The sequence below is a fragment of the Coenobita brevimanus genome, chromosome 65, assembly GCF_032717465.1.
Source record: "Coenobita brevimanus isolate Jiangsu-jjx chromosome 65, ASM3271746v2, whole genome shotgun sequence".
Classification (NCBI taxonomy): domain Eukaryota; kingdom Metazoa; phylum Arthropoda; class Malacostraca; order Decapoda; family Coenobitidae; genus Coenobita; species Coenobita brevimanus.
Window position 1 is genome coordinate 36,482,811 of NC_137018.1, and position 25,334 is coordinate 36,508,144.

General features: G+C 41.1%; 1 protein-coding gene across 1 annotated transcript in view; it reads left to right on the forward strand.

Annotated features, from left to right (window-relative positions):
• The first annotated feature begins 7,465 nt into the window (after positions 1–7,465).
• The window catches only part of LOC145404899 (serine/threonine-protein phosphatase PP1-gamma catalytic subunit B), a 177,880-nt gene continuing 160,011 nt past the window's right edge, over positions 7,466–25,334 (forward strand). Inside the window, exon 1 of the mRNA XM_080276400.1 lies at positions 7,466–7,783. Within this exon, the coding sequence (XP_080132526.1) occupies positions 7,729–7,783 (55 nt within the window). The 5' untranslated portion in view covers positions 7,466–7,728. The remainder of the gene's footprint in view (positions 7,784–25,334) is intronic.

The window sequence follows — 25,334 nt, forward strand, 5'->3', positions numbered from 1 at the left end:
ATGAAACTTTCACTGAGCCCGACTTGTTAAATTATAGGCACTAAAATGTCGGTAGGTGCACGGAACTCGAGAGATATCTAGAAAACTGTCACAGAGTCTTCAGTGTCGCAAAACTATCAATAAAATTACATGTGAAGTTTGATCTCGCCGAAATTTAGTAATATATAGATGCCAGTTTCTCTAGCTCTGATGGAAAAACAATAAATTCGCTTTTTTTCGCCACATACCTCTTCACTACGGAGTCTCCCCTCGGATGAATAAAATCGTCTGGGAGTATATAGGATAAACCAATAGAATGCGCCACGTGTTTCAGGGGGATAGATCTTCCTTTCCATGGCGTCTTCATTATTTGTAAAGATGTTGTCAAGACTGGTTAGCTTTCGTTGTTCCAAGAGTGTGTAAAACGTTTGACGTAGTAATCTTAATTATTTGTCACCATCAGGCTGTTTAGAAGTCTTCCTACTGCATTTCTGTCTGTTACCAAATACCGGGTGTCTAGAACTGAAATGCCCTATTATGTAGTCCTCTTCCACCAATAGCCACTCGATACATCCCAGTAGCCATGCTTTCTTTCCTCCGATGACCTATCTGACAGCAGCACTATATCTATATCCAGTCATGAAAGGTCATTCTACCAGGACTGAGTACTGCAGGCTATGGGGATGGTCCTCATCACTTGGGTTCGTCTCATCGCTGATAAGTCGTGCTCCAAGCTGGGCCGCAGCTGAGTCAGCACAGAGGTCAGCCGAGATAAGTTGCAGTTAAGATCAGCATTCATATGGCTGGCTCCCCAGAACAGAACTTCATACGGTCTGGCAAAGGTGGTGGCTTCACACTGTCAATCGGCAGATTTGTTGCTGGGCAGCGTCCAGTAACTATCGCCTTTGTTAACCCCTTCACTGCCACCGATCCTTCCCATGTTGAATTTGATCGAAACATTAACTATTAATTACGCTCGCGAGGTGAAGGGATCAAGATGTCTGCATGGGGGTCTAATTAACACTTTCAGCCTCTTATACACACTCATGGATAAAGTCGCCTGGTGTCATACCCAGCGGGCAAGTAGGATTCGGCAGTCATGGATTGTTATAAAAGATTGTGGCATATCATTTTAATCCTTGGACCACCAGGAACAATATCCAGGTGCACAACTTTGGAAACCAACTACTGTAAGTTGGGAATCCAAGATGACATCCAGGATAATAAATGTTCATAAGTTGGTCATAAGTTGCAGTAATTTTAAATGTAATATAGAACTGATTTTCAAGGGTTTTTAGGGACAAAGATTTCATTTTTTTTTAATTTCAAAGTAATTTGACATACCCCTACCTGTAAAATCAACAACTGTAAGCTTGAAATCTAAGATGGAGTCCAAGATGACTGCCATATTTATAAGTGTTCATAAGTTGGTTATACTTTACACTATTTTCAGTGTAATGAAAGTTTTCTAGGGTTTCTAGCCCAGGAGATTAAGAATACACCTGGTAAAAATTCGATAAAGCTGATAATTTTTCAGGAAAGCTACATAGAAGCCTCCTAAGTCAAAATCAACAAAACTTTCTAAACATTCCGCGTAAGCTAACCGAGTAGGACGAAAAATTCAAGATGACCACCATCGGCATGGGGCGCGTCCATAGCTTAGTGAGTAAAATTCACACTTGATCATGTAATACCAGCTTTTATGGGTTTAGAGGAGCGATAAATCCATATCTGACACCGGAGGATGTTGTAGACGTGGCTCCATCACTTATTGATGGCCAAATGAGGACCATCATATATAACATATCAAAATATCCCAAATTTTCTGACATGGATAACCGTGAACATATGGTGTCAGAACTTCTGGTACCTTTGCTATCTCGGCTGATCAAAAGTATGCGCCGTCAGACAGGAATAGTACACAGTGTAACAAGTGCAGCACGTCCCAGATCCTTCATATCACCAATTCTATTGGGGATACCTGTATACGTCAATTATAGGTTAGAATCTCGTGAACTAGTAGATTTGCTTAGCAGCATCGTATTTGCAGACGACTATCAGGGGATACTACGCCTGTATGATGCAATGATACCAACTGGGGAGAAAGAGTATTAGTGGGACGAGGCACTTGTTAATTTTGTAGTTGACAATGCAGACATTAACATTCACACATCAACTGGATATGGAACATGGTGTGCTGTGGGTGGCATTGCTGGCATCACCCCTGGAAAGGACTATGCTGAACCACAGCTCCCTCGTTCAACCACAGTACGTTCAGCTGCTACTGCTGGTCGATATTCTGGGATACCATTCAAGAAATACAGAAAACCAGCAGTTCCAGGTCTCAGACATGTGCTCATTGTCCCTCCGGAACCATCAAACCTCAACCCAGGAAGTCTGAAGTTAGCAACAGTGGTTGGACAATATGTGGCTGGCCAGCTATTTTGTATCCAATCCTAACAGTGTCCGTCGTGGAGTGGGTTCAATCAGACAGTAGTCAGACAGGGAGAGTTTGATATAAGCAGAAATTAAATTCTCCCATCCCTAAACCATAATCCCAAAGAACCACACACTATTTACTCGGCTCTTAATTACGCACAAAAACTGACAGAAAAGTTAAAGATGGGTGTGTCTCCAGTAACATTAGATTAACCTCCCTACATTAAACCTGTTGAAATAGTCCAGTCTTCTCCACACCTCACTAAACTCATTGTAAGAATAGGCGGATTCCATCTAATTATGTCTTACATGGGAACAATAGGTAACATAGTGGCTGGCAAGGGCAAAGGGAGACTCTCTATGCTATGCATATAATTCAGTAAAGCAAATATTGACAGGTCATGCTTACCCTCGTGCTCTACGTGCAAACATGTTTTCTGCCGCCTCGGTTGTGTCTGTGATGCATGATACACAAAAGTATTTGAGTGAAGTTAACTTGAACTAACTCAGAACCCTGTATGAGATGCTCCTAAAAAAAAGAATGCATACAAGACAATGTTCTCCATAAACATGTTGTCACTCTCCTTACACAGATCTCAAATGATCTTGAACAGGGATGAGGCTATGGCACACCTAATGTCTGAATTTGTTCATATCTCTGATTGGGGTGAAAATAACCTTGTTGTGTTTAATTCATCAAAAACTCAGTTTCTACATTTATCAACCAGACAAAATCTTCCACAGGAGTACCCTCTAATTTTTAACAATATCCAGCTCACTCCTACATCATCTATAAACATACTTGGGGTTTCATTCTCTCGGGATTTACCTTGGAAAGAACCTAATATCTCTCTTGTAATGTCTGCTTTCAAGAGATTGGGTGTGCTATGCCGACTCAGTACCTTCTTTATCCCTGCACAGCTGATGACTTTTTACACGGGTTTTCTTCGCCCCTGTGTAGAGTACAACTCTCATGTTGAGGAGGCTCCCCACACACAGCTCTTCTCAACATGTGGAGTCAAGGGCTTTTCATCTCATTAACTCTCCTCCTCATACTGTCCCCCTTCAGTCTCTGTCTCTTCGCCACACTATTGCATCTTTATCTCTTTCCTGTTGCTACTTCAATGGTCATTGCTCCTCTGAACTGTCCGCTTGCATTCCTCCACCACTACAGCGGGCACTTAGTACCCGTCTAGCAACAAACTCTCATCTCTTTTCTGTCCAACTCTTTAATGCAAGAGTTAATCGTTACTCCCAGCCCTTCATGTATGCAACAGGTCAACCCTGGAACTGTCTTCCTCAGTTTTTCCTACTGCCTACGATCTCCAGTCTTTCAAACGCAGTGTGTCCAGACATCTCGAAATGAATGGCTCTTGAATTTGACTCGCTACTGTATTGTTTTTTTTTTCTTTTCTTGGGGGGGGGGAGCAATTTGCAGGCCCCTGGCCTTTGGTTCCTTCTTCTTTGCATAAAAAAAAAAAATGTGACTTCTGGTTCCAAAACTATATAAGCGTCCCATGCCGTTGGTGGCAATCTTGAATTCTCGTCCCACACGACTAGCTCATGTGGACTGTTTAAGGATTTCGATTTAGCATGCTTCCAAGTACAGTAGCTTTCCTGAAAAAAATTAGCTTTCTTGATGTTTTTTCCAGGTTCCCTTCGAATTTGAGTTAATGCTCATGGCCTATTTTTAAGGACATGGAATTCATTTATGATAATTTCTAAGTGATTTGACATAACTTTACCTGTAAATACCTTCCATCCTTATTTGATAAGGATGGCACAGTGTGAGCATGTGGAACAAAATCAAGTCTTGTGAAAGCTCTAAAGCAGGATGCAGGCATAAGCAGCTGTGACAAGTTGCCACCGTTCAAAAAGCATGTGCATTAGTGATCGATGTCATGCACTGGGTTCATTGTTTGTAATTTGTGAAAGATGAAAAGTTTTCCGCCATGGCTCTGAGATACAAACAAGTAATTCTCAGTGAAGCCTCAGCTAATGCAGTGGCTGTTCACCTGTGTTTTGATCGCTACAGAAATCCAAGTATGAACGAAGAAAGATGACAGATGAGGACTGGTAGAGCCAAAAGCAATAAAAATATTTGATGTGTCAGACCAGCACAAAACACCAGATCCTTTAGAGTTCTTTGCTTGTTCTACAAACAAAGCACAGTTACTTGCCTACTTGTGTGATAAATGGTGTCAACTCCAGTCTTCATGTTTTGGCAGCACCATCAGGTTACTGTTCATTCAACGATACAGATGTTACTCCCCCTCTGTCCTTATTATGCATCCACCATGTTGGAAGATCTTCCTGAACTTCGGGGCAAGACAGCAACAGACGAATTACCTTCCCATACATGTCATTGCCAAAGCACTGCAACAACACAGATGCCTCTCACTTCGAACTGTTCACAGTTTGAGTGGCAGGGATACCACCAGCGGTCCCTTTTTTTACTAGAACAAAAGGATGGTTAGAAGCATATAACAAAATCCAGCTGGATGTTTTGCAAGACTTTGGCAGTGACAGCAATGCCATCATAAGTGAAGATATTATCAGTCAGACTAGGAAGTTACCTGTCACCGTCTACACAAAGAATGACGCGATGTCAGATGTTTCTTTGAGTGAGATTCGCACTCAAAACTTTTCTACCAATAAGACCACACTTCTCAAGCCCCTTCCACCTACTGAGGATGCTTTTATGCAGCATCTGAAACGTTCTACCCCGCCAACAATCACTGATAAGACAGTACACATTGCAAAGCCTTGCATTCCTTCGCTGGATGAATGTGGATGGAGAGTAAAACAAGCAGAACTTGTGCCAGTTCCAGTGACTGCAGAATCGTGGCCACCAGAGATGTCTACATCCCTTTCGTGTGGTTGCAGAAAAGGTAGTTTAAGAAATTGTTCATGTGCCAAACGAAATGTTCCATGTTATCTTGCCTGCAGATGCCGTGGATCTCCAGAGAGCTGTTCCAGAGTCCAGTACTTCCAGGAAATTGAGAATAGCCCTGACTCTGATTAGATTTTCTATGAATATTATATTTCTTTTTTCCCAATTTGAGCAAGATTATCTCTGTATTGAACTAAATCTCAGTATTAGTCGTTTTACTAATTATAACGGTTGTGTTATATCACACACACACACACACACACACACACACACACACACACACACACACACACACACACACACAAATGTGCGTTGGTGTAAGAATTAAATGTTTAATTACTGGAATATTATAGAAGATGATATAAGGACTTATATTCATGACATGTTCAATTGCTGACACTTCTCTGGCACACACACCCAGTAATTGTATGTTTGCTAAATTTCTCAGTCATTATAAGTATGTAACATTTCTAAAGAGAAGAAAACGTATTGTTCATTTTTGAAAATTATTAAATTCAAACAATCTTTTGTATATAGTTTTGAACATAATTTTTTTTTTTTGAAATTCTGAACACAATATGATATAAATGTCCTTAAAACATGAATAAATATGATTGCATACAGTTTCATTGACAAGTTACCATCATACAGTAAAATAGAATCGGCAGCCATCTTGGAAGCCATCACGGATTCCCAGCTTACAGTACAGTAGTTGATTTCCAAGGCTGTGCATCTGGATATTGCTCCTGATGACCCAAGGATTAAAATGGTGCGCCACAACCTCTTATAACAACCCATGTCTCGTTGACCTGAAGAAATGGCTTTTGCCTCCTGAGTATTACCTGGGACAGAATACAAGTACAGAGTTGTCCCGACCATGGAAAGGTTAACAATGACAATATTACTACTCTCAGGCTCTTATACCCATTTCCAACTATATAAAATCGTCTGGTATTAGCATGAAAATAAATTTAGAGTTGTCCCAGCCATGAGAGAGCTGACGCTCAGGCTCCCTTACTCATTTTCAGCTGAATAAAACTGTCTTACATCAGCTCGAACAGAATGCTGGAGTTGGCCTGACCATGAGAGGGTTAACCTTGACATTCTTAATAACTTCTGACTCGTTACGTAGTCCTACTGTCAGCTGATAATGTCGTCCGACGTTAGCTAGAATCGATTACTATTATGGTATCCTGAAGAGGGAATGGGAAACGAGTAGCTTTTTTTTTTTTTTAAGTCAGTGTCTGTGCATGTCATATCACACACCTATTATATATATATATATATATATATATATATATATATATATATATATATATATATACATACATATATATATATATATATATATATATATATATATATATATATATATATATATATATATATATAATCTTTACCGCATCCTTTTCCCAGCTACTAGAATTTCCTCAAAGTTAGGCGATGAATAAACTCCAAGTGCCACATAGCCAAGACTAAGGGGCTATGTCATGATTTGAAGGTAGGCTACAGTAAGGAGTAGGGAGGTAGGGCGGACATGGCAGAGGATATTTAATATAAATTAAAGAGGGAGATTTTAGATTAGGTTATTGCCCCGGAGATCGGGACTTTCAGTTTCTGTGTAGAACTGGACAAAATTTGCTGCATTGACTTGGCTATTCTGAGTAGTACATGAGAATAGAGGGCAAGGTTCTGCTATAATATGATCCGCCAACAGTCATCGAAGGCATACATAAACTTCAAAATGCGTATGATGTTCGTAAAATACATTATTCCACTAGCTAGTATCCTGTTTGTTTAATGGTGGGAAGTAGGCTAAATTAGTTAGCATTCCCTATTTCCCGCCGGAATATCGAGCATCTTGTAATGGATAAATATTCTCATTCAGTACTTAATCTAGGCGGAATGATAAGTAGTTCGGTTATATTAAAAGTACAGTTTAACTAGCATTCACAAGAAGCAGTCAAATGACGAGAGGAGACATTTGTAGTAATGATGCGTGTAGTGACGCGAGTACTCAAAAGGGGTTCATTCTTCCCGCTGGGCCCAGCTTGGTGCGCGCGCATGACGTCAGCTCACTCCCTTCCCCCTCCATAAAACTCCACCTATTAAGTCAAAGTCACTTCGGTCTCAACCTTTGTCGGATCGAGTTGTATTAGTATTCACACCAATTTACTTACATTTAGAGTGTATGTTGGTAAGAAGTACTATAAAGCCGATATTTATGACGTTTTAGAAGTCTGCGGGTGGGGGGATATTTGAAGTGGTGACGTCGGTTACGGCTTACGGCTGCCATCTTGCTCAGTGTAGGGGGTTGGGCCAGTGGCTCTGTGCTCGGGTATCCATAGATATCGGCTTCTGAGTGCATCAATCTTTGTTCTAACGGATATAACTGTGACACCAGTGCAACAAATATAATGGCGGAAACCGATAAGCTTAATATAGACAGCATCATCGCCAGATTATTAGAAGGTAAGTTTGTTTATATTTCTCTAGGCTGTGGTATTTTGACTAGGAGGTTACCCTGGCCATTTACCCATAAATTAGCGTCGTATTTGCTTATCTGTCATCATTTTAATTATAAAGAGGAGTCAAAAGATAAGTGCTAACGTTATTGATTGAATGAGGAAAGAATAGCTACAGGATAGGAGTAAGGAACTGGTGGCCGCCCATTTTCACCAGGTCGTCAACAGGAGACCTGAAGGTGAAAGTATCTCGCCCAAAAGCATAGAGCAACTGGTACTCCGTGGCTCCCGGGATACTTGAATATTCCTTCCCTGTAACGAATTCTGATGAGACGAAGTGGATGTGAGAGTTGTTTTAGGGCTGTTTTTGCTGGTCCTCAGGTAGCTAGTGCCGGGTTACCTGTGGCCTGACCTCACTGTCACTTCCTCATTTTTCATCATATTTCTTTTCTAGTGTTTACACTGAAACGTCAAACCTGTAGGCTCCAGATTGGTATTGGTGGTATCTGCATGGGTTTAGTGTGTGTATAACAGTAGCTTCACAGCTGCAGTGCGTTCCTTACCAAGTTTTATGGTTTGATTAAGTATGAAAAGGGACTTTAGATTTTCACTGTTCCTCTTACACTACTTAAAAACTAGTTTATAAGTATAAGCTGTGAAATGGTTACTGGTATATAAATCGGTTTGTGGGAAGGAAGTTACACCAGCAAGACTAGTAATTTACAATTTTTATTTGCTTTTGCTCAGCCTGAAGGACTGGCCTTTTTTGGTTGTCGATGTACTCACTGAACCAAGCAGACATGTATGATACCTACAGTAGTTATTTTAGATGCAGTCACAAAATTACAGTACTGGTACCAGTATTTATGTTCTTTATGGAATATATGTAACTTCTGGTTCATTGGCTGTGAAATGAACTTGTATATATTGTTAGTCAGGTCTTAGGACTGTAAGTAGAAATTGCAGACCAAAAAAGGTACAGTATATTTAGGCTTTTTTTCTGATATCAGTATAATACCCATATGTTGGAGAAACATTACTATTTGTTCTACAAATTAAGAATATTTTAATCTTCAGGTACTTAAGGTCTTGCTAAATGTGCAAGATTTAAGGTAGTGACACTAGTAGGACTTTTCTGTTTACTTATGAAATTGGTAGGTTTTGTTTTGATTTCCAAGTACAGCATTTATGGTTAAGCTGGTCACCTCATTTGACAGATTCTGTAATGGTTTAGCTTCTAATTATGAATTTTGCAGTGTTTTTTTCAACATCTGATTGTTTTATTCAGCTTTGAGAAGTCAACGGGGTTAATATCAATAATATGTCAGCCTCAGATGCCAGCAGTAGCATTTTTCATACAGTGTCACTGACTTGATCTGTCTCTAATCCAGGGACTTTGCATTCACCAGGCTTCAGTAATTTAACTATCTAGAATTTCAGGCCTAGACCCCCTCAGCCATTATAACCACCTCACTGTGTACATACTGGGTACTTAACTTGATAAAATTAATGTACTTTACCAAGTGTAGCTATCAACTTCACGGTGTCCGAGAACATTTCGTGTCTGTTTCAGTGGATTATACTGTGGTTAGTGTTTATTGTGATATATATATATATGTGTGTGTGTGTGTGTGTGGTTCTATTATCGTTTCAACCCCTAACAGAATCACGAGTTTTTGATCCATTTTTTCGGTATTTTAGAAAATTCTAAGACTTTTCTTCTATGACATTTTTGTTGCAAATTATTTTTATTTTACTCCTGAAGATTAGTTTAGCTTCAAGAGTAAAATAAAAATAATTTTGCGACAAAAATGCCATAGAAGGAAGTGTCTTAGAATTGTCCAAAATACCAAAGAAAAGGTTTAAAATCTCGTAATTCTGTTAGGGGTTGAAACGATAATTTTACCTGCAGTATATATATATATATATATATATATATATATATATATATATATATATTTACCGGTATTTATGAGTTGGAAAATTTTTTTCCTGTGCTACCACAAGTATGCAGCTAAGGAATACACTTTCATTGCAGTACCGGTAAAGTACAGGTATAAAATTCAATGGTGTTCAAGCAAGAATTTAAAGATTTAACAACTTATTTGTGCCTAGGGCTTCTGTATGAGGGATTGTGTGGGAAGGGTACCGGGTACGGTACTAAGCGTACTGCTCTCTGCCTTTAGGTTCAGTCGCGAAGCTCATTGGTCCCTGTCCCAGGGGTTCTTTCCCTCCCTAACTTATCTTTGAAAATGCCTACTTCCATCCTGTATTTAGGACATCAGTCACAAATGGGTTAATTAACAGAAGTGGCTCTGATTTTTGAGTCATTAAGGAGGCAGCTTAGGTGTTACCTCTGGCTGTCTGATATTTATTTATTTGTTTTTATGCAAACCAGTGATATTTAGACTCAGAAATAAGTAACTGCAACTTTGTTTGTATTCAAAGTGCAAAACTTTGAGCAAAAGTGGGTAGCACAAGTTCAGTACTGGTAATTCATTGAAAGCACAATAAAATGGTAGCTGTGTAATGGGCTTGCATGAGCTCTGCAAAACTGTGTAGCTGTATATACATGGAATCACAGTCATCCCTATGTAGCCACTGAATAGATGAGTTTACGAGTACTGTACACTGGTTCGATTTCACGTAAGAGCAACGCTAATACCGTACACACCAAGCTTGAGAGTATTATCTCCAGTGAGCCACTGTTTGCAAATACTTGTTACGTGACACACATACAACATTCCACTATTGAATCTTCAAGACCCTAACTGCTGGGTTGCTTGCTAGCAGTGATCATAAGTTTAGGTACTGTACTATGCATAGAAATCACCATAGCCTGAAGTACCGGTACAGCTATGTGGTTTTGCATCACAGAAATGAGCCTGTTACATATTGTACTCTTTTAGTGTGCTTAAAATAAGCTTTTGTGCATTATTTTTCTTCAAACTTTATGTATGGTGATCAAAACTTTTTAATGTACAGTACTGGTACTATTAACCTATGAAATATGTGAAGGTCACAGAGTAGGTGAAAAGGCTGCTGGCACATTGACTCTAGGACAGTAGCTTAATGGAAATGCAAGGCTTCATGGCCATCCAGGAGTTTTAAAATAACTTTGAAGAAATAAACTTTGTACATATCGGTACAAAAGTATGAATATTTTTTGTTGCCCACTCCTAAATTGTTGTACAGTATGACTCTGTTTAGCCTTCAGTTTGGAAACTTGTCTTATTCCCTGAAGGGAAGTGGCTAATGATATTAAGATTTTTTTCATTTGTATTCCAAGGCTACAGATCTGAAAAGAGAAACAAAAAATAGAGTAGTTGTATAGTATTGTACTTTATTCTGTAATGATACCGTACATCATTTAAGTACCACTGTATGTTTTGTGTGCTGTAATTTATAATACATGTACAGTACTGTTCAGTACATAAACAGCATAATAAAAGATGTACCATATCATACATTGTATTATGTACTGTAGTAGTAGCAGTTGTTCCCTAGGCAGTCTGGCCGAACAGCCCCGAGTCTCTCAGGAAGGCCATGGCCGAGACCGGGCATTCCCACAGAGCTCTCGAAGAGTGTATGTTGTGTTGTTGGCGTAGGTGATTGTGTGCAATGCAGTTTTCCATAATGTGCTTAATAGTATGGGGTGCATCCTGGACAGGCATCAGCGACGGAGTCAGCCAGCCTCTTCTGGTAGCTTAAGAGGGCTGGATGGTGCCCACATCTCAGCCTGGCCAGGTGGACCCTATCCTCAGAAGGGTGGATGTCAGGAGGCAATGCATACAGCTGTGTGTTGTTTTTAAGTGACTGAATGGAGCGGCGAGTGAGCCGAGTGTGGATATGCTTCTGGAAGCTGATCTGAGGTTGACAAGGGGGGAGAGATGACAGTATTTGTGTATGGTATCGTGTGCTGGGTGATGTTTTGATGTTACTTGGTGTGGGTGGATGTGCTGCCATGTAATATAGTGGATGTTATGGGTTTGTGGAGGCTGCAGCAAGAAACTGGGTGCCTCTCTTGTCTAGGTGATCCTTGACTTTGAGGACTTTGGTCTCTTGATGTAGGTGGTCTGTGGGTATAGTAGCTGTGCAGCCTGTGATTATTTTAAGGGCCTTGTTCTGTATGGTCTGAAGAGTGTTGTAATGTGTTTTGGTGAGGTTAGAAGCCCAGGCAGGGCTTGCATAATTCATCACTGAACGTATGTATTGTTTGCATACTGTTGTGGTGGTTTCTTTGTTGTGTCCGAATGTTGTATGGGCAAGTGACCTCAAAGCATTGAGTCTTGGTGTTATTTTATTTTTAATGTTTGTGATGTGTTGTTTAAATGACATTGATGTATTGTGTGTTACACCAAGGATTTTGTGTGTGTGTGTGTGTGTGTGTGTGTGTGTGTGTGTGTGTGTGTGGTAGGGGAGTGTTGTTTATGGTGAGGTGTGGGGTGTGACTGTTCTACTGTCCAGTTTGTGAGAAGGGTCACTGCAGATTTGGCTGGGGCCATTTTGAGCCTGTGTGTGGTGAACGATTCATGTAGTGGGTTGAGGTAAGGTTGAATGATGTGTGCAGCTGTGTTTGCGTTTTGGTGCGTCCATGTAAGTGTTATATCATCTGCATAGGAAGCTATGTGTATCTGTGGTGTGTGGGGTGTGGGTATGTAGTGCATGTATAGGTTAAAGAGTGTAGGGGACAAAACAGTTCCATGGGGGATGCCGATTGTGAAGTTTCTGATGTGTATATATATATACCGTATATGCTTTTCATGGGGCAACGTAGAATTGGATGATGGATGGAGGGATGAATATATATCTATCTATCTATCTGTCTCTCTCTCTCTCTCTCTCTCTCTTTATATATACTATATATACAGTGCTCGTCAGAAGTATGGGGCGCCCTGCGTCCCTCCTGAGAAACAAACCTTTCAACATTGAAAAAACATATAAATAATGCATTTTATTTACCTTTAGTGCTTCGTAGGGTAGCCTTTACGTTTCTTCACGGACCTGAGACATCTTGGAAATGAAAGGACGAGGCTCCTGAGGTGCTGGAGGGGTATTTTGTCCCAGGAGTCACGAATGGCGGCTTCCAGCTTAGGCAGAGAGCTCACGTCCTTCCCTTGGAGACTCTTCTTTACGACGTACCAAAGGTTTTCAATCGGGTTGAGGTCTGGGCTATTTCCTGGCCAGTCTGTCATGAATGATACCTCGCAGTCACGAAGTCAATTGGTGACCGATTTGGCCTTGTGAGCAGGTGCACTGTCCTGCTGAAACACTCGTGCACCTGTTAGCTCGAAGGAGTCTGGTAAATGATCACACAGAAGCTCCAGGTAAACATCCTGATTCACTCTGAGGTTCTTGGGAAGTACAACAAGCTTCCCCAAACCCTTCCCTGAGAAACAACCCCATACCATGAGTGAATCAGGATGTTTAACTGTGCTTTCTACATACCGTGGGTCAAGTGGGTCACTACCTTTGCATGCTCCTCTGTTACAGGTAACACTAAATGTTGCCTCATCAGACCACAACACTGACAACCATTGCTCCTCACCTCAATTTAGATATTTATTAGCAAAGGCAAGCCTACGAATTCTCTGGCTGCTAGAGAGAAGAGGCTTTTTCACAGGCCTGTGACTTGTGTAACCAAGCTCATGCACCCTACGAGACACTGTTCTCACTGACACCTCACCAAACACTTCCAGGTTGCTCTCCTTAATTTTCCTTGCACTCACACAAGGATTAAACTCCACTGCACGTTTTAAAACATTAACAGACCTTGGGGAAGTTTTCCTAGGCCTACCAGACCTCGGTTTCTTTGTGGGAACTTCGCCACCATTTTCCTCCCAAAACCGCGCACACCAACGACGCATTGTCGATCGTGCCACACCAACCAATTCACTAATTTCCTTTGTGTGGTGGCCTGCCTCCTTTAGAGCAATGATCTGGGATATGATTTCACTCGATAGTTCACGGGTAGGTGCCATAACAAAGTTTTGAAGGCCAAAACACTGCGGGACACTCGGTAAAAAATGGCGCAATTTGAGAGGGACACTCGGCGGAGTTCCTCTCTCTCAGGCAGCCCGTGGGCGACTGAGGCGGGAACCAACCAGCGCGTCAGAAGGCCTCAGGCTACCGTGACGTCATGCTCGGAGCTCAAACTTATGGCTCAATTCTTACCCCCAAAAATGGGTGATTCTTTTTGGGCCATAAGTATTGCGCGCCCGGCGGACAACGCTGAATACTTCTGACGAGCACTGTATATATATATATATATATATATATATATATATATATTGGATGGAAGTGCTGCTAGTATGAGTGGCTTGGGAATGGCTGAGAGAAGGAGGGAGGTGAGAAGACAGGAAGAAATCAGTAGGATAGAAGTTGTGGAAGCAATGAAGAAAGTTAAATTGGGGAAAGCCCCAGGAATTGATGGAGTGTGTGGTGAAATGTTGAAGCATGGGGGAGAGATAGTAGTAGAATGGATGTGGAAGATGTGCAGATTGGCCTGGGAGGAAGGTAGAGTTCCGGAGGATTGGAAGTCAGGTATAATTATTCCCTTGTACAAAGGAAAAGGGGAAAAAGAAGTGTGTGGTAATCATAGGGGCATTTGTCTTCTTAGTATAATAGGAAAAATGTATGGTAGGATACTTATTGACAGAGTTAGGGAAATAACAGAGGAATTAGTTGGAGAAGAACAGGGAGGCTTTAGGAAGGGAAGAGGTTGTGTAGATCAGATATTCATTCTTAGATCTTTAGTGGAAAAGTTTCTAGAGAAGGGAAAGAAGTTGTATGTGGCTTTCATGGATTTGGAGAAAGCATATGACAGGGTGGATAGACAAGGATTGTGGAAAGTATTAAGAATATATGAAGTAGATGAGAAGTTGTTGAATGCTGTGAAGAGTATGTATGATGGTATTAAGGCTGCAGTGCGTGTAGATAGTGAACTGAGTGAATTTTTCTATTTGAAGGTTGGGTTGAAACAGGGATGTGTCATGTCTCCATGGTTGTTCAATCTGTACATGGATGGGGTAATAAAAGAGGTACAAGGTAGGGTAGTGGATGTTGGAGTGGCCCTGGTGAGAGAGGGTAGTGTTTGGAAACTCCCTGTACTGTTGTTTGCAGATGATACTGTGTTGCTGTGTGAAGACGAAGGGGAGCTGCAAGGCTTGGTGCATGACTTTGGGAGAGTGTGTAAGAAACGGAATCTAAAGGTGAATGTAGGGAAGAGTAAAGTGATGGTCTTTGAGAGAGGTGAAGTAGTCAATGAATGTACAGCGAGGTTGGATGGTGAGGAATTGGAAAATGTGCGTACGTTTAAGTTCTTGGGTAGTGTGATGAGTAAGGATGGAGGTTTGGAGGGTGAAGTGCTTAAAAGGGTACAACAGGGAAGAAAGGTTGCTGGTTCCTTGAAAGCAGTGATAAGAAACAGGGAAGTGAGCATGGAAGTGAAAAAATTACTACATGACAGTATTGTGATACCAACTCTAACGTATGGAAGTGAAGCTTGGACATTGTTGGAAGGACACAAGTCAAGAATGAGAGCAGTGGAAATGAGTTATTTAAGAGGGGCCTGTGGAGTCATATGGAGAGACAGGCTGACAAATGAGGATATAAAGGAGCATTATGGGGTGGATGTGGATGTGATAGTAAGCGCTAGGAGGAATACGCTGAGGTGGTTTGGCCATGTGAAAGACTGACGAAGAGAGTGTATGTGAGTGAGGTGGAGGGGGGGAGAGGGAGGGGGAGGCTGAGGATGAGATGGAGTGGAGAGGTATATGAGAGAGGGGGGTGTGAGTTGGGAGCTGGGCAGTGAAATGGTGAGGGACAGGGTGATGTGGAGGCGATTTGTTTGTGGCCACCCTGAACAGGATTGAGGCGTCTGGCAATAGATAGATAGATATATATACTGTATATGTATATAGGGTACATTATATATACAGTGTATACTGGTATATGTATATGTGTGTGTGTGTGTGCCCGGTATATATATAGATAGATATACTGGTATATATATCTATATCTATCTATCTGTCTATCTATCTATCAATAGATAGATAGATATAACATATAGGGTACCAGTAAAATTTTTAACAGTACCATATATACTGGTACATATATATACAGTACGTGTGTGTGTGTGTGTGTGTGTGTGTGTGTGTGTGTGTGTGTGTGTGTGTGTGTGGATGTTCACTGTCCACTCAATGTAGTGCTGATTTAGGTGTGTGCCCTTCCCTCTTGTCCTTCCTTCCTCTTTTGTCTTTCTTTTCTTCATTCTTTCCTCTTCCTTCTCCCTACAGGTGACTGTACACTTCGTCTTTTGTCTTCCTTTCCTTCCTTCTGCCTATGTTTGACTCTACACTAAGTGTCAAGCCAAGTGGTTTCCTGTACACCAGTAAACCATTTAGGCTACTGTGCTGGGTGGTAACCATATAAGCAAATTATGGCACCTGGTGGTTTGGTGGATAATAAAGGTGCTCCAGTTGGATTGAACCTGTGTAGGTTTATATCCAAGGGATGGTTGGGGTTTTGCTCACATAATGGCACACAGGGATGAGTGAGGCTGGTCACTCTCAGCTTAAATGTCAGGACCAACTTGCCAAACCCAGGGCTCCTCCGCTTCTTATGGCGCAACATAGAGTTGGATGATGGATGGATGGTACATATATATATATATATATATATATATATATATATATATATATATATATACACCATACTGTATATATACTGTATATATAGTATGGGCAGGGTTATTCTGCAGCTGAGTAAAGTCATTTTGAGTAAAATACCTAAGTCATCATTTGTGCAGTAAAGGTTTAATGGAGTTTTAACCCCTTTAGCCCAAGGACAGGCAGTTTCTACTGAGTTGAATATAATTATTACTGGTATAACCACAGTATTAATGCTGCCCTTAGTTTGAAGGGAAGTTGATATGGAAAAGTGTTTGGATATTGCTTATATGAATATATATACAGTATTGGTACTGTGTGTTATTATGGGTCATATAGGTAGTCAGATATGGGGATAGACTTTCGTTACAGTCCATGGGAAGTCAAAGCCACTAAGTTAAGCATATGTATAGGGGGACTGTGTGTGTGTGTGTCATTATATACAGTATACAGTATAGCTATATATACGGTAAGTAAAATATACATACATACCGGTACATACACACATATTCCGTATATACCGGTACTGCTGTACTGTAATGTGCGAATAATAATTTAAGCTGATAGCAGTAAAACTGGGTGTACACTAGCAGTAGTTGTTGTATATTGCCATTTGCTGGAAGTATATTTTGGTAAATTTATACCGGTACCGTAGTTATGATAATGCAAAGGCATAATGTGTTGGTACCATAAGGACAGAGATGTTCACTTATCTTGGTAACAGGTTTCCTGTGTTGTTAATGGGTATATATTATAAGGGTGTAACTATGAATTACTTGCAGCGTGCATCAGCAGTGCACTGTGTAGGCTAGCAGGCTTGTTGGCAAGGCAGAGTTGTTGCCACATATCTGCTTGCTCATGGCACTGATGAGTCATGCTAGTTAACACTCCAATTTGTTTACATCATATTCTGCAAAGTTGTTTGTGATCAGATGACTGTCCTTGAAAAGCAGTGTCTTTTAGTGACGGATTTTACTTGATGTAGATGAAGAGCATTAACTGATGTAAAGTAGTTGGGTTCTAGACCAATTACCCTGTTAATGAAGATTTTGTTGTGCTAATTTAAACCTATACTGATGTGACTTTAAGTTGTCTGTATGGTCATTTTGTAGATTTTTATCGTAGGTTACCCGTACCAGTTACAGGTACAGCCAGTATTTTATTTTCTAGCCACTGTTGGTGTGTGCAGATGCTAGTTACCATGTTGCAACAGATTTTTTTTTTTTTCCTGGGCAAAGGCTTCAGGGCCTATATCTTGGGGGCAGTAGCCTATCCCAAGGCCCAGTAGTCCTCCTACACCTCCACATGTCACCACTTCGGCACTAACACCCACCGTCTGTATTGAATAGGCTACATGCTAGGGCTGTCTCATACAGGACTGGTGTATTGGTATTTGTGGGGGTATTTTTATGACATGTTGGCAGGTCATCTGGTAGATCTGGAAAGTTTGCTTTTTATGAAATTAAAATCTTTAAACAGTTTCCTGCCCCAGCCGGGATTTGAACTTGGGTCCATTAGGACTGCAGGCCGCCTCTATGCCAATTCAGCCACAGCCTCCCCAATGTGATAACAGCCTGTATCTTAAGTATATACAGTCCAGTAATGCTGGTCATTACATGTCATTTGTAGTATTGGTAGGTTTGGAGTGAATTTCTCATGTATTTATGTATCTGTCTGTCTAGGCCAGTGATTCTCAAACTATGGGTTGCAACCTAAAAGTGGGTTGCGGGGACATAGACTAGGCCTAATGCATTCAATGTACAGTATTTTATTTACTTAATTGAAATTGTAATTATCCATTTTACACTATTAGCATAATCATAATAACTGTGATAGGCTCTATACCAGTTTCTCTCTCTCTCCTTTTTTTTTTTTACCCTGTGGGTTACGAAGTCTTGAAATATTCCAAATAGGGTCACTCACTTAAAAGTTTGAGAACCACTGATCTAGGCTATAGTCGGACACTTTCATCTCATAAGGGATGGCCACAAATAAATCTCCATTTTGCCCTGTCCCTTGTCATTTTGCTTCCCTCTCCCCAGTTCACACCCAACTCATATAGCAGTACTTCTCCTCTCCGTCCCTCCATCTCATCCTTGATCTCCTCCCCCCTCCACCTCACTTTCATAAACTCTCCTCGTTAGTCTCTCCCTTCCCATCCATGCCACATGGCCAAACCACCACATTGTTTTTCATCTAACACCTTCTATCACATCCACATCCACACCACAAAGCTCCTTTACTTCCTCATTTGTCAGTCTCTTGATGTAACTCCACATGCTTCCCTCAAATGACTTATTTCTATTGCTCTCTCTCTTGACTTGCTTCCTTCCGACAAGATTCAAGCTTCACTTTCATACGTTTAGAGTTATCACAGTACCGAGTACTATCGTGCAGACCCCCCCCCCCTCCCTTCCTACTGCTTTCAGTGAACCAGCAACCTTTCATCCCTGTTGTATACTTTCAAGCACTTCATCGTCAAAACTTCAGTCCTTACTCACTACACTACCCAAGTACTTAAATTCACTCACATTTTCCATTTCCTCACTCTTCAGCCTCATTGTGCATTCATTGACCACATTTGTCTTGAAGACCACAACTTTACTCTTTCCTACATTGACCTCTGTATTCAGTTTCTTACACACATTCCCAGACTCATTCACCATGCCTTGCAGTTCCCCTTCATCTTCACTTACCAGTACAATATCAGCTGCAAACAACAGAACATGAAGTTTCCAAACAATGTCCTCTATTGTTAGGGCCGTACCAACATCCACTGCCCTACTGTATCTCTGTTATAACTCAATTCAAACACAGATATACTGAAGGAAATGATGTCCAGCACTGTGCATTGTTTGATTTTTAAGCAATTTGTTCAGCACTAGTAGAAGTCCCTGCTGACAGATATTTGATACTACAGGTAGCTAGTATATTATTGCAGGCAGTATCAGTAGTGTAAGAATATACAGAATGTCTAATTCTGTGGTTTCATTGGATATTAGGTGATAATCTTTGTGAAAAGTGTTTGCATAAAGGGATGTACTGGTATGGTATTAGAGGTAGACTGTGAAATAATGCTATTTCATGGGTGCAGTGTCGAGGAGAGCATGTAGAGATTATCAGGTGTGAAAGGATTGATCTTGTTGGAGTGTGTGAAGGAGTTTATGTGGGGGGCATGTGCTGGAAGTGGGGCTGGAGCTAGCTCTGTGGCTATGGTTAAAGAGTTGTTGGAGGAAGTTCAAAGAGCTGTCATTTATGCTAACATTGAGAGTGTTCTCCCTCTGTGCAAAGGAATCTTTGTATGTGGCATATGTTTGGAGTGTAATGCTGTGTGGTAGTGAGATGTGGGTAGTAATGGAAGGGGATATTTTTAGGCTCTGATGTCATCATCATCATCATCATCATCCAGACCTCCTTTTCCACCGTAGGGCAAGTTGTGGAGTAGCAGCGTCCAGGTAACCCAAGTTTGCCTAGTCTAATGGGCCACGCTTCCATTCACTCATCATGCAAGCCTCTGGAATCCTGGTTCTATCTGATATACCAAAACTATTCACCACATGCTGTAGCTTTGCATAAACATATCCAGTAGAGTCCAGATGCTGTCACGTTAAAAAGGGGTGCCAAATCCCTGGTGATTCCCTTCTCACAACATTCATCCAACCAGCTCAATCTCTTGTCAGTACTCTAGCCTCACCAACTTCCATATCGTACCTCTGTTCCTTATGCATATCCCTCCACCTTCTCCTTGGCCTACCTCACCTCCTCCCTCCTTCAGATTCACTCAGATATACCGTTTTCACTACTAGGGTTATCCATTCTCTCCACAGGACCATACCAACTCAGTACATTCTCTTCGATTCTGGTGTCCACAGACTTCCTCACTCCGCATCTTTCATAAATCACATTATTTCATATCCTGTCCACTCTGTACTCCACATACTGTACATTCCTCAGCAGTCCCATCTCCACTGCTTCCATTCTTGAATTTTCATTTTCGTGCCACACCATGGTCTCACATATGTTAAAGTTGGCACTATCACTCCTCCATGTAAGCCTCATGCAGCTGCAACACTCAAGCCTCTGTTTCTTACCAAGACCCTCATAGCACCAGGTAGTTTTCTTCCTTGTGTCATTCTGGTTTCCACTTCTTTTGCACATTTCCCACCCTTTTCTATCACTGTACCCAGGTATTTGAACTCTCTCCAGTCTCCCTCCATTCACTGTAACATCACACTGGGAGTCGTCTTCTCTCTCAATAACCGTCACTTTACTCTCTTCTGCATTTATTCTCAAGGCACGAGCAAAACTCTGCACTAGTCTACCAAGTTCTTGTCCGGTATTTGCAAGTAGTACTGCATCATCAGCTTTCAACAAATTTGAGATATTCCATCCATCACCATTCATTACCAATCCCATCCTTCTCTCCATTACTCCTGTTTTTGCTTTTCTCATCACCCCATCCATACATATATTGAACAACCATGAGGACATCACACAACCTTGTCACATGCGCACACCGATTGTGAACCATTCACTTAGATGCCCATTTACCCTTACACATGCTTCACTACCATCATAAAAACTCATGATGGCACCTAGCAGCTTAACATCTACATCTTAGCCTACATGCGTGGAACCTTCTATATTCCTTCTCTGTCTGCTTTGTCGTATGCTTTTTCCAGATCCATGAATGTCATAAACACCTTACAATCCTTCTCACAAGCCTTCTCCACTATCTTTCTTATTGCAAACATTTGATCCACACATCCTATGCCACTCCTAAAGCCACCCTGTTTATCACTCACTGGGACTTCTGATATCTCTCTTACTTTCTCTGTAATTCTTCCATATACCTTCCCTCCCACACTCGATAAACTTATGCCACGATAGTTCATCACTCACTTCAGTCACAATCACAGCTGCTTTCTACTGTGCTGGCACAGTTTCACTCATCCATGCCTTCTTACATATCTCCAACAAGCACTTCATTCCGCTCTCTCCACTACACTTAATCATCTCTGAATACGCCTCATCAACCCTAGCTGCTTTCCCATTTTTCAGCCGCTTCGCAGTGTTCTTCACCTGTGTGAGTGTCACGTTTCCTGACATTGCATTCCTTCTCTTCACACCCCGAAAACCAATCATGTTGTCAGTTGCTGTGCTGTCACTATTCCCATTCATCAGGCTTTCAAAATATTCTTTCCATCTGGTCTTTACTTCATCCCTATGGGTTAATAATCAACCTCTTACATCCTTCACACTTTCACATTTCTCTCCGTTTTCACTTATGCATTTCTGCACCTAATTCCAAAGTAACTTCATATTTTCAGAGTAGTATGCATTTATTTTTCTTCCTAGATCATCATTTACCTCCACCTTTTTCCTCTTCACAAGTCTCTTTACGTACTTCGTGTTCTCATATGTACGTGTATGGTTTATCTGATGTTGATTATATGGATGTGTAATGCATCCTTTAATAGGAGGCTTGGGGGGGGGCTAGAATTGCGATTGAAAAGTTGAGAGGAAGGATGGGGCAGGAACGTATTGGTGTTGTGATGGGAAGGGGTATATTGAGATGGCTTGGGGATGTTGAGAGGATGGAGGATGACAGTTGGGTGCAGATGAGATGTTTGAATGTCGGGGGTCAGGTTGCGAGAGGCAAACCAAAAAACACATGGGACGTGGTCATAGAGCTTGACCTCAGGGTTAAGGGACTAAATAGGGAGGCTTTCAGAGATCAAGCAGTTAGGAGCCGCCATTAGTTACCTAGGCCAATGCATGCAAGCATGATGGGGCATTTATACAGTAAACAAGATGATTTGAGACAATCTGATGTAACATGGGCTTGATTGGATATGTACAGTAACAGGTGTAAGTTGTAAAGTGGATGCAGTATTGTAGCCTCAGGTTTATAATTTTACCAGTACAGTATCTTTCATTGGATTTTGTTATTACAGTAATTGCTTGTCCTTTTCATTGTGAAATTAATAAATGCAGTGATCCCTTGGACATAGTGGTTTTTAACATCATTGCAAGATGAAAATCTGCACTTTTGCTGATATTGCGCATTTTTCGGCGCAAAAGCATTGTTATTGTGCACCTGAGCTCTGCCGACAATGGTGGTACATTATCTGTGGTTTCTGGTGGTTTTGAGGGATTCAAAGATGAGGCCCTACTTCAGGAGTTAATCCCAGGTGGTGGAGACCACTAACTCTCCATCCCCCCTGCCCTCAAGCACCATACCAGAAGTCCATCTCAGGTCTCTGTGGTATGAGTTTCTTCCTTAATGTGCCCTTTTTATCACTTCTCTTAACCTACCAGTGCATTTGTTTGTTTCTGACATTTACCATAACAGTATGTATGTATATAGTGGGTCTAAACTGTCATCAAAGGAAAAGTTTGGGCTTGCACTTGGGATGCCAGGTACCAATTAGGATAAATCCCTTAGGTTGTATGCATTTGTTATTGCACAGTTCTTTTATCATGAACCATGTTCGGTACTAATTATGCATGATAACTAAGGGTTTACTGTGTAGTACAGTATGTATAGTAAGTCATTTTAGCTACCTTTGCTGCTTTTTTTTTTGTAGAACTTTATAAGATTTCAGAAAAAAAAAAAGGCTGAAGTTGCATTGCTACCCGTAAAACAGATTTGCCATGTTTCCCGAATTTTCAGTTGCTATCTATTGTGTATAACGAGCATTACTAGTTTAGGGTTGTCATTACTGTAGAGCAGTAACATGGAGACCAGTTAGAGGATGCTATTTTGGAGGCTTCGGCAATTCTAATGTTTCTTAGCTGCTTACCATAGCTGAAGATTTGTCTATGGAAATACCAGTGATACAGATATGCTAGATATGTCTATACTAGATGGTTATGCCCTCCTGACTGCAGTATACTGTACTGCACATTGTATTATTATTATTATTTTTTATTTACTTATTTATTTTTTTCAAGCATCAGTATAGCATGTTTGGTATGCAAAATAGAGTACTATACTGTACTGTACTCTTGTTTGCTATTTTGATTAAATCAGTGATTGTAGCTAACAGTTTTATTGAAGGCCCAATTATAAGCCTACAGTATACTGATACAGTAACTGGAGCTTTTTGAACAGTAGATGCAGCACAGGATGTTTGAACAAGTTGATAATTTATGCCAGAAGATCTGTTTTATATTGATAACTATTGTCGTCAGCACAGAGATAAAAATATTACAGTACTGAATTCCCACGTTATTTAGCTACCTGTTACAACAGCTGCAACCATACAAGCCATTCCCAGTAAAACTAGTAATAGCTTCTGCATACAGTGAAACTGTTTGCAGTATTTTGCTTAATTATATGCTCCTTTGTGTAATGGTATGGTATTTTTATAGTTCTAGTGCTTAAATTGTAATTGTTGTTTGATAATTAAAATTCGTAAGGTACCAGTAGCACTGTATAGTATACACATCTAACCTCTAACACAAGAGTTTGATCAACAGCTTGCTGATCTTTATGGAAAATTGTTTAGCTTATATGGGGTGGGGAGGGTCGGTTGGCCTTTTTATATTTTTTAAATTTTTTTTTTTTATGTATCCAACTCTGGGTTTGGCTTCGCGGTCTGCTTGCAAGGCCCAGTAGTCTTCCTACATACCATACACCTCTACATGTCACCATTTCAGTGCTAACACCTACCGTCTATACTGAATACATGCTAGGGCTGTCTCATACAGGACTGGTGTAATGTTATTAGCGGGGGAATTTTACGATATGTCAGCAGGTCTTACGGTAGATTGGTAAAGTCTGCTTTTTTATGAAATTCCCTGCCCGAGCAGGGATTTGAACCTGGGTCCGGCAGGACTGCAGGCCACCTCTCTACCGATTGAACCACCGCCTCCCCTTCTCTGTTACTTCTGATGACCCCCTTAAGCATACCTTTACCTTCTCCATGTTGGTCTTAAAAGTACCAGACATTTGTAAGGAATTGTAGCAACACATTTTTCTTAACCCATAAAGTGTAGTAGTAGTAGTAGTTGTTCTCTAGGCAGTCTGGCCGAACAGCCACGAGACCGGGCTTTCCCACAGAGCTCTCGAAGAGTGTATGTTGTGTTGTTGGCGTAGGTGATTGTGTGCAATGTAGTCTTGCATAATGTGCTTAATAGTATAGGGTGCTGTGTTGCATCCTGGACAGGCATCAGTGACGGAGTCATCCAGCCTCTTCTGGTAGCTTAAGAGGGCTGGATGGTGCCCACATCTCAGCCTGGCCAGGTGGACCCTGTCCTCACGAGGGAGATAGGATTCAGAAGGATGGATGTCAGGAGGCCGTGCATGCAGCTGTGTGTTGTCTTTAAGTAACTGAATGGAGCGGCGAGTGATCTGAGTGTGGATATGCTTCTGGAAGCTGGTCTGAGGTGGGCAAGGGGGGAGAGATGACAGTACAGTATTTGTGTATGGTATCGTGTGCTGGGTGTTGTTTTGATGTTCCTTGGTATGGGTGGATGTGCTGCCATGTAATATAGTGGATGTTATGGGTTTGTGGAGGCTGCAGCAGGAAACTGGGTGCCTCTCATGTCTAGGTGATCCTTGACTTTGAGGACTTTGGTCTCTTGATGTAGGTGGTCTGTGGGTGTAGTAGCTGTGCAGCCTGTGATTATTTTTAGGACCTTGTTATGTATGGTCTGCAGAGTGTTGTAGTGTATTTTGGTGAGGTTAGAAGCCCAGGCAGGACTTGCATAATTCATCATTGTACATATGTATTGTTTGTATACTGTGGTGGTGGTTTCTTTGTTGTGTCCAAATGTTGTATGGGCAAGTGACCTCAGAGCATTGAGTCTTGGTGTTATTTTATTTTTAATGTTTGTGATGTGTTGTTTAAATGACATTGATGTATTGTATGTTCCACCAAG